Below are 14990 nucleotides of genomic sequence, written 5' to 3' on the forward strand. Positions count from 1 at the left end.
ACACACATCTTTTGTGGCCTTAGTTGTCCCTTCCAAGGCTCCTGAGCTCATGTTCCACCTGAAATTTATCAAGATATTTGTGTGTTTATTTGTTTGTTATTGAGACAGGGGGTGACCCTGTCTCACTCTGCCACCCAGGCTGGAGTGCAGTGGTGCCATCATGGCTCACTGCGGCGTTGACCTCCCAGGCTCAAGTAATCCTCCCGCTTCAGCCTTCTGGGTAGCTGGGACTACAGGTGTGTGCCACCTAGGTGATCTTTTAAAATTATTTTAGTAGTAGATACAGGGGTCTCACTATGTTGCCCAGGCTGGTCTTGAACTCCTGGGCTCAAGCAATCCTATCTCAGCCTCCCAAAGTGCTGGGATTATAGGCTTGAACTCTCACACCCAGCCTGTCAAGCTATTTCTTTCTTTCTTTCTTTTTTTTTTTTTTTTTTTGAGATGGAGTCTCACTCTTATTGCCCAGGCTGGAGGGCAATGGTGCGATCTTGGCACACCGCAACCACTGCCTCCCAGGTTCAAGCGATTCTCCTGCCTCAGCCTCCCATGTAGCTGGGATTACAGGCATGTGCCACCACACCCGGCTATTTTTTTTTTTTTTTGTATTTTTAGTAGAGACGTGTTTTCTCCATGTTGGTCAGGCTGGTCTCGAACTCTCGATCTCAAGTGATCCGCCCGCCTCGGCCTCCCAAAGTGCTGGGATTACAGGTGTGAGCCACCGCTCCCAGCCCAAGCTATTTCTTAAGGAAGATGATTATCTCCCTAAGAAAAATTCTATTGGCAACTGTTAAGACATTAATGCAGCTTTTTAAAAATTTATTTATTTATTTATTTATTTATTTATTTATTTATATATATGAGATGGAGTCTCACTCTGTCGCCCAGGCTGGAGTGCAGTGGTGCAATGTCAGCTCACTGCAACCTCTGCCCCCCCGAGTTCAAGTGATTCTCCTGCCTCAGCCTCCCTAGTAGCTGGGATTACAGGCGTGTGATATCACACCTAGCTAATTTTTTTTGTATTAGTAGAGACGGGGGTTTTGCCATGTTGACCAGGCTGGTCTCGCACTCCTGACCTCAAGTGACCCCCGCCTCGGCCTCCCAAAGTGCTTGGATTACAGGCGTGAGCCACCACGCCGGGCTTAAATTTAATTTTTATTTATTTTTTTTAAGAGACAGAGTCTCGCTATGTTGCCCAGGCTGGAGTGCAGTGGCTAATCCCAGGCATGATTCCGCTATTGATCAGCACTGGAGTTATGACCTGTTTGGTTTCAGACCTGGACTTGTTCACCCCTCCTTAGGGAACCTGCTGGCCCCCGTCTCCAGGAGGTCACCATATTGATGCCCAACTTACTGTGGATACCACATCAGCATAGCGCACGACAGACCAGAACTCCTGAGCTCAAGCGATCCTCCCGTCTCAGCCTCCAGAGTAGCTGGGACAACAGGCTCAGCCTCTGCGCTGGGTTTGTTTTTGTTTGTTTGTTTGTTTGTTTTAAATAGGGAGAATAGTTTAATGAACTCCATGTACTCATAACCCCAGCCCCCAGCTTCAGTAATTATGTGTTCCTTTCATTTTTATCTTTCTTTTGTCAATCTTGTTTTCAACGAAGATAAATTCATCTCAGTTACTTTTTATTTTTATTTTGTGGGCTTTTAACATAAAAATACAGATGCTCCCGTCAGAGCAAGGCATCGCAACCTTCGGTTCTTCCGTAGCACCGGGAGTGGAGGGGGAGGCATGGAGCGCGGGAAAAGGAACCCACGAGGAAAAGGGATGGAACGTGCGGCCCCCCCACCACCTCGGAGCCAGCGGAGGGCGGAGGGCGGCGCAGAAGCCGCTGGTTGGGGTGGCGCGGGAGGGGAGGCCCGGGAGCCGAGGGCAGGTTCCCTGCCGGTGTTGGGGTGCCACGGCGCGCGGGGCTAGAGCGCAGTGTCAGGCGCGAGGTCCTGCATCGCCCCCTCGCGGGAGTAGAACTCGTTGATCACGGCCTGCGGAATGCGCTTCAGCATCTCCTTGGGGAAGATGCGCAGCAGCTTCCAGCCCAGGTCCAGCGACTCGAACACCGAGCGGTTCTCGTAGGGTCCTAGGGACAGAGCGGGAGGGAGTGTTAGGAATGTGTGTGGGTCGGAAGGAGGGTGAAGAGGTTACTGGCTCCACACCAGCGACGCGCCTTACCCTGGTTGATGAAGTTCTTCTCAAACTTCTGCAGGAATTCCAGGTAGAGCAGGTCCTCAGAGGTGAGCGCCTCCTCCCCAACTACTGCCTTCATGGACTGCACGTCCTTCCCGATGGCATAGCAGGCGTACTGGGGGAGGGGCAAGGCGTCGGTGGCCGCTGCGGGGTTACCACGGAGTCCAGTAGCCCCCAACCTGGCCACACTCGGACCCCGTTCGGAAAGGAATTTTGCCAGGAGAAAAGCTTGTCCTTCAGATGGGGCTCAGGCCTTCAGCTTCGGAAACTAGAGGACCTACCAGCCCCCGGACCCTCTCCTCCTTACCAGCTGGTTGGAGACATCTCCATGGTCCTTTCTTGTCATGCCCTCCCCAATGGCTGACTTCATCAGCCGCGACAGGGAAGGGAGCACGTTGATGGGGGGGTAGATCTGAGGGAGAAGAAAAAGGGAGTGGTAGACAGCAGGACTCAAGCTTTGCTCCTCCTGTCCCCAAATTGTTCTCAGAAGCTCCTCACTTATCCTACATTCTGAGGGGTCAACAGCCACACCCACCCTCTCTTATCTCCCACAAATTCTAGGGCTTGGGCATGCAGCTGTCTTATATGTGGCCCTAGACAGAACAGTGGAGGGGGAAGATGACATGGCATTAGTTAATAAAAGGCTCAGTATTTCAAAACTTTGGATAATGTGGACAAAAACCACTTTGAAGCTTAATGGTTAATAGCTGCAAAAAAAAAAAAAAAAAAAGCCTGCCAAGCAAAGAGAAAAACGTCATAGGGGTCGCCTTTAACCTACGCACAGGACGGATGTGTGTCAGTTAGCCGTTGTTTTCTGCCCACCAAAGCAAATAACTGGAAAGGGAAGGCAAATAGCATTTACTATCTGCCAGATGCTTTCTATATGCCAACTTATTTTTATCCTCCACAATGTGTCTGGGTGATATATTTGATTATTCCCATTTTATGGATGAGGAAACCTAGGATCCAAGAGATGAAATTATCTTCTCAAGATCCCAGAGCCAGGTAAACCAGATTCTGCTCAGGCCTGTCTTCCGTCTGTGAACCACGCAGTCTTCCCTGTGGCTGTCTCCTGTTTGGGGTTCGCTTTGGCTGGCCCCTCCTAATTCATGCCTGGGGGCAGTGAAACATCTGTTCCTCAGTGTTTCTCTGGGCTGAGAGCAGGAAGTGGGCAGGGACAGGGCAGTACCTGTCTGTTGTGAAGCTGTCTGTCCACGTAGATCTGTCCCTCTGTGATGAAGCCCGTCAAGTCTGGGATAGGGTGGGTGATATCTACAAGAAAACATACTGGCCTCAGTGTGGGTGGCGCCCAGGTCTCCAACCACTCAGGGCCACCTGGGTTCTGTTTCCCTCATGGGAGTGATAGGGATGTGTGGGGGGCATGGATGGTGGAGGAAAGGGCAGTGTCTACTTCGATGGAGGAAAAGCGCTGCTGCACGTCTGTGCAAAACAACGTGGGCCCTTTAAGTGTCTGGTTGGAAAAGGGAGGGCAGGGGAGCTCTGGAGGGTAGTGGGCTGTGAGGAGGCTACCGTCATTGGGCATGGTGAGGATGGGGATCTGCGTGATGGATCCTCCCCGACCCTCCACGCGGCCTGCCCGCTCGTAGATGGTGGCCAGGTCTGTGTACATATATCCAGGAAACCCTCGGCGCCCAGGCACCTCCTCTCTAGCAGCAGAGACCTGCAATATCCATGGGCACTGGGGTAAGAAAGGGGGTGACAGGCTGAAGCTAGGAAGGGTGGGTGGGAGGTTCAGTGACCCTGTGAGAAATGGAGTGGCAGGCAGGGGAGGAGTGGCCAGGCTGAGACCAAGCCCTGGAACTCATGGGAGTGGGGCAGGCTTGGGTGGACCAGCTCCCCTCTATTTGCAGGGTGACCCTCTGGGGTGTCAGGCTTAGGGAGGGGTAGGGAGGAATCTGACACCCCTTGCTAGCCAGCTCACCTCCCGCAAGGCCTCTGCATAGGAACTCATGTCCGTCAGTATGACCAGCACGTGCTTCTCACACTGGTAGGCAAGGAATTCAGCAGTGGTCAGCGCCAGGCGCGGGGTGATGATCCGCTCGATCCTGGAGGTGTGGCCAGGTGTTTAGAGAGCCCGGAGGCCTGGGCTAATGCACCACATAGCCTGGGGGCTGAGCACAAGGTGAACTGGGAAGCTGGTGTTGTGCACAGTGGCAGAGGAATGGATAAGATGAGCCCTTGCCCCCATCCCCTAGGCCAGGGCCATGGTTCCTGGGAGTAGGCAGACTCCAACACACACCTCGCCTACTGTCCAAGGTAGGAAAGGGGACAGAGGCTGAGGCCAGGAGGCAAGTTGGGTGGGAAAAGCCAGGCAGGGCCAGGAGTGCCTGATGAAGATGAGAGTGGCTTTTGTCCCCTGTGGAATGAAGGGGAAGGACTCTGACATATCACCCTGTAGATGAGTTGGGGGCACCTGCTTTAGCTCTGTTTTATCCTAGGGCACCCACACTTGGGTCAGCTGGAGCACCCTCACTCGGTGTCCTCTGGATGGTTTCGTCCCTCTCACTGCTCCTCTCACTGTCCCTTTCACTGCTCCAAGCACACCTAATGTGCTCGTCCCTATGCTTGCCAGCCCTATGAACCCTTCCCACATGGAGTGTTCCTGAATACCGTACCTCAGCTTCAGACATTCTCAGTTCCCAGCTCTGGAGCTGTGGCTCCTCCCCTTGGGGATGTCACCAAAACCTCCAGAATTCTATTATCTGCTTTCTGGAGTACCCTCCAGAAATACCCAGGATAGTTTATTAGAATTGTTTTCATCCACCTGACCCCCAGATTTAAACTCCCATTTTCTACATTTTTTCTATTATTTAGAAAAAATAGCAGTTTTTCTAAATAAATGTTTAGGGAAATGATCTTCTTGGGGTGACTTTGTGGACGTGACACAGAGATGAGGAGCCCTGAGTTGGAATGGTGGCTGGACATGGGTTGTGGGAAGAGCAGAGGGCACAGGCAGCAGACAGAGTCATGGTCTGGCTCCCTCTGTCTGTGAGTTTTCCCTAGCCCTTCCCAGGCCTCAGTTTCTCTATCTACACAATGAGGGTTGTTCTCCCAGCTCTGGCCTATGGCTGTAGTTCTGGGATGCCCTGGAGCCCTGATACTGTAGGTCTTGGAAGGGGACGGGGTCTGCCCACCTGAGGGCAGTTTGGGCATCAGGGAAAGCTCACGTGGGGTCGTTGGCCAAGTTCAGAAAGAGGCAGACGTTCCCCATGGTTCCATTCTGCTCAAAGTCAGACTTGAAGAATCTGGCTGTCTCCATGTTCACCTGGATACACAGCAGGGTGGGCTGGAGGTAGGGCCCTGTGGCCTGAGGGCAAGGCCTGGCCCCTCCCAGCTGTCCTCAGGAAAGCCTGTGGACTGACCAGCTACCAGTTGCTGGGGGTGAAGGCACCATGGCCATGGGGTGACCCCGAGGCTGGAAAGGGCAGGCACTGAGTTTGCTGCCCCAGTCCTCATAGGGCCTTGTCAGATCCCCCTGGAGAGGCTGAGACTTCTTTAAGTCCAGCTCTGCTCAGTGCCATCCCTGCCCCTCCTGTCGCCAGCTGCTGCTCTGCCCACCTCCCTGGCCTCCCAGGCCCTCCCTTCCTGAAGCTATCTTTTTTTCCCCCAATCCCCTGGCTTCCCCTCCTTCAGGCCACCCAGGGCCCATCCTACCACTGTGATTGCCTTTGGGACACCCTGAGGGACACATGGCCCTGGTCACTGCTCCCATCCTCACCCCTCCTGGCTGGCCGGAACACTGATGGCTTCCCCATCAGATCAGGTCATGCCAGGGGCTGAGGGAGACAGGCTGCCTGCTCACAGCCTCCAGAACTTGCCAGTCTGCTAAGTCTCCTCACCCCCATGGCTGCAAAGACGATGGCGAAGTTGTCGTCATGGTAATCCAGCACAGCCTTGGACTTCTTCACCAGACCCGCCTGGCGGCAGATCTGAGCGGCAATCTAGGGCAGAGTGGATTGGGCAGGAGGATGTCAGAGTAGGAGCTGACCCCTGCCCCACTGAGCACCACTGGCTCATGGCCTTTGGTGGGAGGGATCCAAGCCCAGAGAGGTGAGGGGCCTGCCCCAGGTGCTACAGTCTTTCTTGGGGTGGGGGGTGGGAGTTATTGTGGGCTGCTAGTGGGCTGGGGGTGCCTGACACGAGAGGCAGGACGGAGTAACGGTCCCAAAGAGCAACTGCCTCCTTATGGGTCTGGGCACCTTGGCATAGGGCAGCTCCATACCCCTCCACAGCCTGCTGGGGGTGCTATCTGGACACAGAGTTGCCCTGGGCCTGCAGTCTGTGGGCCTCCAAGACACCATGTCCAGAGCCGGGAAGGAACGGTCACAGCAGGTTGGGGACACTTATGCGCTCCGATCACTCAGGCCATTTTGAGTGATCAGGGTGCTGGGTGGCTGGAAGAGCATCTAGAGATCTTGTCACACCAGCTGCTCTGAGAGGAAGCGGCTGTTCACTGTTGGTGGTTGAGAGAAGCAGGAGTGGGTGAGTAAAGATGAGTGCAGGGACAGTGGTAGGGGCTGTGAGCTCCCCCAAGCAGGACTTTCTACTCTGGGAGCACCCCATGGGCTCCCTCGTTTGGGGCAGCCTGAAGATTGGACCTGGAGGAAATCTTGTGCAGTCCTGAGTCCCTGAGCTGCCCGGGGACAGCTGCCAGTCTCAATGCTGGCGACCCCAGCCCTGCCAGCCCCTGCCTGCTTGGCACAGGAGCTGTCCTCACTGGCCCAGCAGCCCCAGCCTCTGCTCTGTCCCTCCGCCAGCCGTGCCTGCTGGCCCTGCAGGCCTCACCTCATTGTGGGGGAGCCCGGCTGCTGAGAAGATGGGGATCTTCTGGCCGCGGGCAATGCTGTTCATGACGTCAATAGGAGAAATGCCCGTCTGAATCATCTCCTCGGGGTAGATGCGGGAGTGCGGGTTGATGGGCTGGCCTGGGAGAGGGCGATCACAGAGCCATGCTCAGGGGTTCAAACCCTTCCCTGCCCTCCTCAACACTGACCCCAGACTCCAGAGCAGCACTGTTTGACGGAACTTTCTGCGATGATAGAAATGTGCTCTGGCCGTGCTGCCTGATGTAGCCCTAGATACAAATGGCTATTGAGCACATGACATGTGACTCTGAAATGGGACTTTCTTTCTGTTTGAATTAGTTTAAATTTAAATAGCCACAGGCCCAGTGCTACCTTGGACAGAGCTGCTCTTGTGCTTTGGAAGCGGCAGGCAGGTGGAAACTCAGGCTGAGGCTTTGGGGCCCAAGAGGGCAGAGCCCTCATCACCACCTCCAGATACTAGTGCAGGGTTCAGAGGGCCTGTGGGTGACTCAGACTCCTGTCTGAGAAGATGAGTCTTCTGTGCTCTGCCACTGACTTTCTGTGTGGCCTGGGGCAAGCCACGGGCTCCCACAGGCCTCCCAGTATGTCCTCAGTAAACAGGTAGGATAGGGTTTGAGGCCTGGGGAAGGTGCCCACTTGAATGGACGAGAGCCAGCAGAGCACCGCAGCCCATTCTCAGGATTGTGGACAGGAAGCCAAAGGCAGGGGCATGATGGCCTTGGGGCAGGCGTGGAACACTGCCCAACGATGATGGCATTTTACAGGGGATGGACATGGAGTGCTGACAGCAGTGTTGGGGTTTAGTGGAAGATTTGGGTATAGAGAGGCCTTTGCTGGTCTCCCATCACATCTGATCTGCTTGAGTCTGGGCAGAACTTCCAAGAGTGGGGAAGGTTTTAGGGCTGGGTCCTGAAGGCATCCAGAACCTCCAGTCACTCACCATTGATATCCAGAAAGTCCTCCGCCATGACCAGTGGCCCCTTGTCAATGGGCTTGCCGGAGCCATTGAAAACGCGACCTGAGGGTGGACGAGGAGTGTTGCAGGGTGCTCAGGCTAGCCCTGTGTCCCTCACTACTGTCTACCCTCCACACCACCACCAGCTCCTACCCACTGCCCACAGGAGTGCCCTGTGTCCCCCTCCCCGGCAGCCCACAGGTAACCCAGAGAGCCAGCTACAAGGACTGTCCTGTGAGAGTCTTTCTTCCTCTCCTGGAAACCTTTACAGGCAAGGCCTTGGCCCAGGACAATGACTCTAATGGGGGATTCCAGGACTAGAGAGAGGAGAGGGCCAGGCCAGGTCTTGGGAGAGAATTAGGGGATATTCAAGGCTTAGCAGTCCCTTTCAGCCTGGTTCCAAATAGGTGGCTACCTACTGTGTCTCTAGTTTATTGAACCCACCTTCCTCATTTATTGAACACCTGTATGTCAGACCCTGAGCTGGGGTCAGGAATCAGAGAGAAGAAGACATACCCCAGACCTCAAAGAGCCCACCAGGGAGACAGGCAGGAAGTAAACAGGAAGTGACAGTGTAGTGTGCTGAAGGCTTGGTCAGAGAAGCTGGGCTGGGAGGGCAGAGGAGCACCCCCACTCCTGCCCCTCCCTGTCCCTCACCCAGCATGTCCTCTGACACCGGAGTTCGTAGGATGTCCCCTGTAAATTCGCAAGTGGTCTTCCTGGCATCGATCCCTGATGTCCCTTCAAACACCTGTGGGAACAAGAGGGCGTTTCTCCACTAAGGGGCCTGCTGGAGGCAATGGGGCTACCCATTCTGGGCATGTTTTCTGCTCTCAGGGAAATAGACCATTTCCTGCCTTCAGAGTTTGTAGATAGTGTGGGAACTTTATGGGTTAATTCATTGATTTAACTAGCCAATGTCCCATTGACCCCACTCACCTGAACAATCGCCTTGGTGCCAGCCACCTCAAGCACCTGCCCGCTCCTCTGAGTCCCATCTGGGAGGGTGAAGTGGACGATCTCCGCATACTGGGCAAACTGGCAGGAGGGGAGAGCAGCCACGTGACAGTGAGACCGGAGGCAAAGTCCCTTCTCCTCCTCCGGCCCTCCCTGACCCAGTCCCAAACTGTTCTCTCCCCTCTAGTGTCCAGACACTTGTGGAAATGAACTCAAGGGGCTGAGAAGTGAAAGTTTGAATTCTGTTTGGGAGGCAGTTGCACCCACTTCAGAGTTGCAAAACCAGGTTAGAATTGAAACTCTGAAGCTTAGTAGCTGCCTGACCTTGTGGAAGTTACTTTACGATTTCAGTAACTCATTAAATACGTAAGTCATAAGTAATGAGCTTTAGCTTCCTCATCTTTAAAATGGGGATAATAATACCTACTTCCCACGGCTGCTGCAGCGAGGAAATGAGATAACATATGCAGATCTATTAGCATGGTGCCTGGCACTTTGTAAAACCTCAATAAAGATGTAGTAATGACTGGGCTGCCTCGGGATCCTGGACAGCATATCTGTTTCTGCCCCTGTGGACTAGGGGTAAACACAATGGCAAAGTGCTTCCCTCTGCTCAGGCGTCCTTCAGTACCAGTGGCATGGGACTAGAATTGACTCATGCAGTCCTTCCAGGGATCAGGGATTTTAAAAATGAGGCTAATATCCAGAATATATACAGAACTCTTAGGCTGGGTGTGGTGGCTCATGCCTGTAATTCCAGCAATTTGGGAGGCCGAGGCGGGCAGATCACTTGAGGTCAGGAGTTTGAGACCAGCCTGGGCAACATGGTGAAACCCTGTTTCTACTGAAAATGCGATATATATATATCCAGGTGTGGTGGTGCACACCTGTAGTCCCAGCTACTCGGAAGGATGAGGCAGGAGAATCACTGAACCCAGGAGGCAGAGGTTGCAGTGAGCCGACATCGCGCCACTGCACTCCAGCCTGGGTGATAGAGTGAGACTCCATCCAAAAAAAAAAAAAAAAAAAAAGAAGAAGAACTTTTAAAACATAATAATCAAAAGGATTTGATCAAAGGATTTGAAAAAACTTTCTACAAAGACGACATACAAATGGCCAATAGCCACAAGATAAGATACTCAACATCAATAGTTATTAGGGAAACGAAAATCAAAACCACAATGAGATAGATGCCACTTCACACACTCTAGGATGGCTATAATAAAAAAGATAGGCCAGACAAGGTGGTTCATGCCTGTAATCCCAGCACTTTGGGAGGCTGAGGCACGTGGATCACATGAGGAGTTTGAGATCAGCCTGGGGAACATGGTGAAACCCTGTCTCTACAAAAATACAAAAATTAGCCAGGCATGGTGGCGGGCACCTGCTTGGGAGAATCCCTTGAGCAGGAGAATCCCTTGAGCCGGGAAGGCAGAGGTTGCAGTGAGCCAAGATCATGCAACTTGTACTCCAGCCTGGCCAACAGAGAAAGACTCCGTCTCAAAAAAATAAAATAAAATAATAATAACAAGTGTTGAGGATGTGAAGAAATTTGAATGCTCATACAGTGCTGGGAGGAATAGAAAATAGTGCAGCCACTTTGGAAAGCAGTCTGGCAATATTCGTAATAGCCAAAAGTGAAAATAACTCAATGTCCATCAACTGATGAATGGATAAACAAAATATGATGTATTCATACAATAGAATATCATTTAGCATTAAAAAGGAAGGGACTGCCCTGGAACCCATGGGGGCAGGCAGCCGGGTCAGGGGGCGGCCCTGGAATGGGGCTATGGCGGTACATGGGGACCTGGCTGTGGTGGCTGTGGGGCTAATGAAAAACTTCTCAAGTTCCTTGGGAAGCAAAGGAGGATTTCATAAGAACAAAATGGATGGAGAGGAGAAAACCTATGGTGGCTGTGAAGTCCCTGATGCCATGTATGTCAAATTGATATCATCTAATGGTCATTAATGTATTGTAAAAAGAGAACATGCATCAACACCAGGCACAATAGAAGCTATGTTGAATGGCCCGGATCAGTTTGCTGAGAACAAAACCAATGAGGTCAATTTTAGAGAGATTCCTTCACATGTGCTATTAAAAGTATGCTCGTATTTTGTGAACAAGTTTCGCTACACTAACAGCTCCACCAAGATTCCCGAATTCCCAATAGCACCCGAAATTGTGTTAGAACTGCTGCTGGCTGCCAGCTTCCTAGATTGTTAAAAAAATAAAAATTATAATAAACTGTTAACTCTTTTCAGTGGTTAATATCCATAATTCAGTTAGTAACTTTTTTCATATATAGTGTGTTGCCTGTATGCAGTTGAATTATATGAAGTTCGTTGCAAAGCAGATTTGTTTTTTTGCCTAGCAATCAGAGTTGAAATTTGTTCGCTACATCGACAAATTAAGGACATTTTCGCAAATTGAGAAATAAACAAATATGTCAATTCATAAAAAAAGAAGCACTGATAGATGCCGCAACATGAATGAACCTTGAAAATACTATGCTAAGTGAAAAAAGTCAGGCACAGCAGGCCACATATTACACAGTTCTATTAATAGAAAATGTCCAGAATAGGCAATTCCATAAAGACAGAAAGTAGATTAGTTGGTGCTCAGGGGCTGGGAGAGGGAGGACTGGAGTGAGGACTAATGGGCGTGGGGTTTCTTTTTGAGGTGATGACAATGTTTTGGAATTTAATCATGATGATGTTTGCATAACTCTGTGAATATACTAAAAGCCACTGAATTAACAGTATGTGAGTTATATTTCAATTTTTATAACACATCAGTGTCCCAGATACTCAGGTGGCTGAGAAAGGAAGATCACTTGAGCCCAGGAGGTCGAACTTGCAATGACCCATGATCATGCCACTGCATGCCACTGCGTGATCATGTCCCACTTCAGCCTGGGCGACAGAGTGAAACCCTGTCTCAGAAAACCAAACCAAACTAAACCAAAAACCAAACCAACAAACCATCAGGCTGTTCCTCCAGGACCACAGGCAGCACATGGGCAGGTAGAGCTTTGCCCCAGGGAATCCCTGAGCTCTGCTGTCTGTGCATGCTCTGGAAGCCACCAAGTCCCAGTCTTTACCCACAGCTAGAGGAGGTCACAGACTTGGCCTGGGAAACTGGGCTAGCAGAGCACACCATCCCCATTGACACTCATCGTCAGCTGTCATCAGCACCAAGAGATCTAAGCCCCATACCTGCACCTTCTTCCCGGAAAAAGTCCTGGAGTAAACGCATTGCATCCCCTAGGCTCCCTCACCTCACTTCCCAGGTGGGTGATTTACCAGGGAGTAAGCCATAATCATAATCCAACTAAAATTAATGGGGCCAGGCACAGTGGCTCACGCCTGTAATCCCAGCACTTTGGGAGGCTGAGGTGAGAGGATCACTTGAACCTAGGAGGTTGAGATCAGCCTGGGCAACACAGCAAGACCCATCTCTACAAAAAACCAAACCAAACCAAACAAAAACCCAAAGCAACAAACAAACAAACAAAATATTGATGGTAAAAAGACAACACTTTCCTCCCAAATTCCTCATATTCTGGGAAATTAAAGCACTATTCTGAATTACTCCTTGTCATTAGAGGCAATCAAAACTGAAATAACAGTTTATCTGGAAAAGAATGAGGAAGTCATCATTTTGTGCCATTACCTATGAAAGATATAAAGCTGTGCCATACTCTCTGACCATAAAAGTAAGTTAGAAATCAATAACAACAGCAAAAAAATAGTTAGAAATACCTCTTACATTTGGAAAGAAAAGCATTCTAGGTATAGAAGCATTTATAATTAGAACTAGAAAACATTTAGCTCCCGTAATAGTGAAAAGCTGTATGTCAATATATGTGTGATGCATTTAAAGCTTTAAATGATTATATTAGATAAGAAAAATAGTTGAAGAAGCTAAAAGTATGCAATGTGAGAAGTCAGAAAAAAGAACAGCATTAAAACCCCAAAGAAAGTAGAGGAAATAAGAGGAGAAATTATTAAAACAGAAAACAAATATATAATAGAGAAGACCAACAAAGCCAATTGGTTTTTTGAAAAGCTGAATAGACAAATTTCTGGCAACACAGATTAAGAAATAAGAAAGGCATGAATAAATAATTGTTGGAATAAAGTCACAACTAGATAAACTGATAATATTAAAAAGATAATTAAAGGAACTATGAACAATTTTAAGCAACACATTTGAGAAATTAGGTGAAATGAATAAATATAACCCAAACCAGAACCAACTGAAAATGATATTGAAAGCCAGAATAATCCTGAAATCTTTAAGATATTAAATAAGCAGTCCCAGATAGTTTTACCAGTGAGTTCTAACAGTCAAGGAATAAATAATTTGAAACTTAAGCTCTTCAAAGCCAGAAGAGAAGGTACTGTATTTAACTCATTTTATGAGGCAATTATAGCCTTGATACAAAAATAAAATAATTATGGGAAACTTGTAGGCAATTTCACTCATGAACATGGATACACAAATCCTAACAAAATATTAACCCAATCTAGCAATGTATAAAAAAGACCAAGTTATAAGCCAAAATAGTAAAGAAAAGAAATGAAGGTAAACATATACACATAAACAGAAATTTTAAAAAACCAAGTTGGGATTATTTTCGGGATATAAGGCTAGTCTAATATGAGAAAATCTATTCATGTAATTCACCTTATTAACAAATTAAAAGATTAAAAACTATGAACATCTAAAAACATTTTGAAAAAAGTTAAAAAAAAAAAACCCATCCATGATTAAAACCAAAACAAAAGAGAACAAAAATACTCTTTGAAAACAGGAAATGAAAGGGAAATTTCTTAACTCCAAAAAGAATATCCTCAAAAAACCCTACATAGGCCGGGTGCAGTGGCTCATGCCTTTAACCCCAGCATTTTAGGAGGCTGAGGTGGGCGGATCGCTTGAGGTCAGGAGTTTGAGACCAGCCTGGCCAACGTGGCGAAACCCCATCTCTACTAAAAATACAAAATTAGCCAGGTATGGTAGCAGGTGCCTGTAATCCTAGCTACTGGGGAAGCTGAGGCAAGAGAATCACTTGAACCCGAGAGGCAGAGGTTGCAGTGAGCTGAGATCGCGCCACTGCACTGGGTGACAGAGCGAGACCCTGTCTCAACAAAAAACAAACAAACAAACAAACAAACCCTACAGAAAATATGATATTCAATGATATGATGCCTAAAGCATTCCCTTTAAAATTAGGAGCAAAGCAAGAATCCCTACTATTCTCATTCTATTTGGCCTTGTACTGGAGGAACTAGCTAAACTAATAAAATAAAATGAATAACAATTAGAAGGAAACAACTACCAAATAGAAAGCCCCCAATTCCCAAATACATTAAAGATAGAGCCAAAAGGAAAACTATAGATCAATTTCTCTTATTAATATAGATGCAGAAATAAATTATTAGTCTAATCAAGCAATGCATTAAATAAACATATATGACCAAGTAGGATTTAATCCAAGAATGCAAGACTAGAGCAATCAACATTAGGGAATTTGTCAACATTTGATAACAAAATTCATAATAATAGAGAGTTCGTCAACATAGATTTTAAAAGAATCCTATAAGATTACATAAATAGAAGCCAAAAGCCTTCTGATAAAATTCAGCATCTGTTTTTTGTGTTTTTGGTTTTTTTTTTTTTTTTTTTTGAGACAGAGTCTTGCTCTGTCCCCCAGGCTGGAGTGCAATGGTGAGATCTCGGCTCACTGCAACCTCCGCCTCCCAGGTTCAAGCTATTCTCTTTCCTCAGCTTCTTAATTAGCTGGGATTACAGGTGTGCGCCATCACGCCCAGCTGATTTTTTGTATTTTTAGTAGAGACAGGGTTTCACCATGTTGGCCAGGCTGGTCTCGAACTCCTGACCTTAGGTGATCTGCCCACCTTGGTCTCCCAAAGTGCTGGGATTACAGGCGTGAGCTACGGTGCCTGGCCAAGCATCTGTCTCTAATACAATTCTATAGAAAACAGGAATGAAAGGCAACTACTTGAACACTAA

The 14990-nt window shown here is 48.8% G+C and overlaps 1 protein-coding gene and 1 pseudogene across 2 annotated transcripts in view; one reads left to right on the forward strand and one right to left on the reverse strand.

Annotated features, from left to right (window-relative positions):
* Nucleotides 1-1625: 1625 nt before the first annotated feature.
* ATP6V1B1 (ATPase H+ transporting V1 subunit B1) overlaps nt 1626-14990 on the reverse strand; it is a 30696-nt gene continuing 17331 nt past the window's right edge. For both annotated transcript variants that reach the window (XM_009237202.4, XM_054548077.2), the window contains exons 3-14: nt 8933-9031; nt 8651-8744; nt 7979-8056; nt 6998-7137; nt 6052-6153; nt 5380-5477; nt 4134-4257; nt 3722-3872; nt 3381-3463; nt 2499-2603; nt 2177-2306; nt 1626-2084 (exon numbers count right to left, since the gene is read on the reverse strand). In XM_009237202.4, the coding sequence (XP_009235477.1) occupies nt 1921-2084; nt 2177-2306; nt 2499-2603; nt 3381-3463; nt 3722-3872; nt 4134-4257; nt 5380-5477; nt 6052-6153; nt 6998-7137; nt 7979-8056; nt 8651-8744; nt 8933-9031 (1368 nt within the window). In that variant the 3' untranslated portion in view covers nt 1626-1920. The remainder of the gene's footprint in view (nt 2085-2176; nt 2307-2498; nt 2604-3380; nt 3464-3721; nt 3873-4133; nt 4258-5379; nt 5478-6051; nt 6154-6997; nt 7138-7978; nt 8057-8650; nt 8745-8932; nt 9032-14990) is intronic.
* Nucleotides 10814-11177, forward strand: LOC100450300 (elongin-C-like; annotated as a pseudogene).

Source organism: Pongo abelii, chromosome 12, assembly GCF_028885655.2.
Source record: "Pongo abelii isolate AG06213 chromosome 12, NHGRI_mPonAbe1-v2.0_pri, whole genome shotgun sequence".
NCBI classification, from domain to species: Eukaryota; Metazoa; Chordata; class Mammalia; order Primates; family Hominidae; genus Pongo; species Pongo abelii.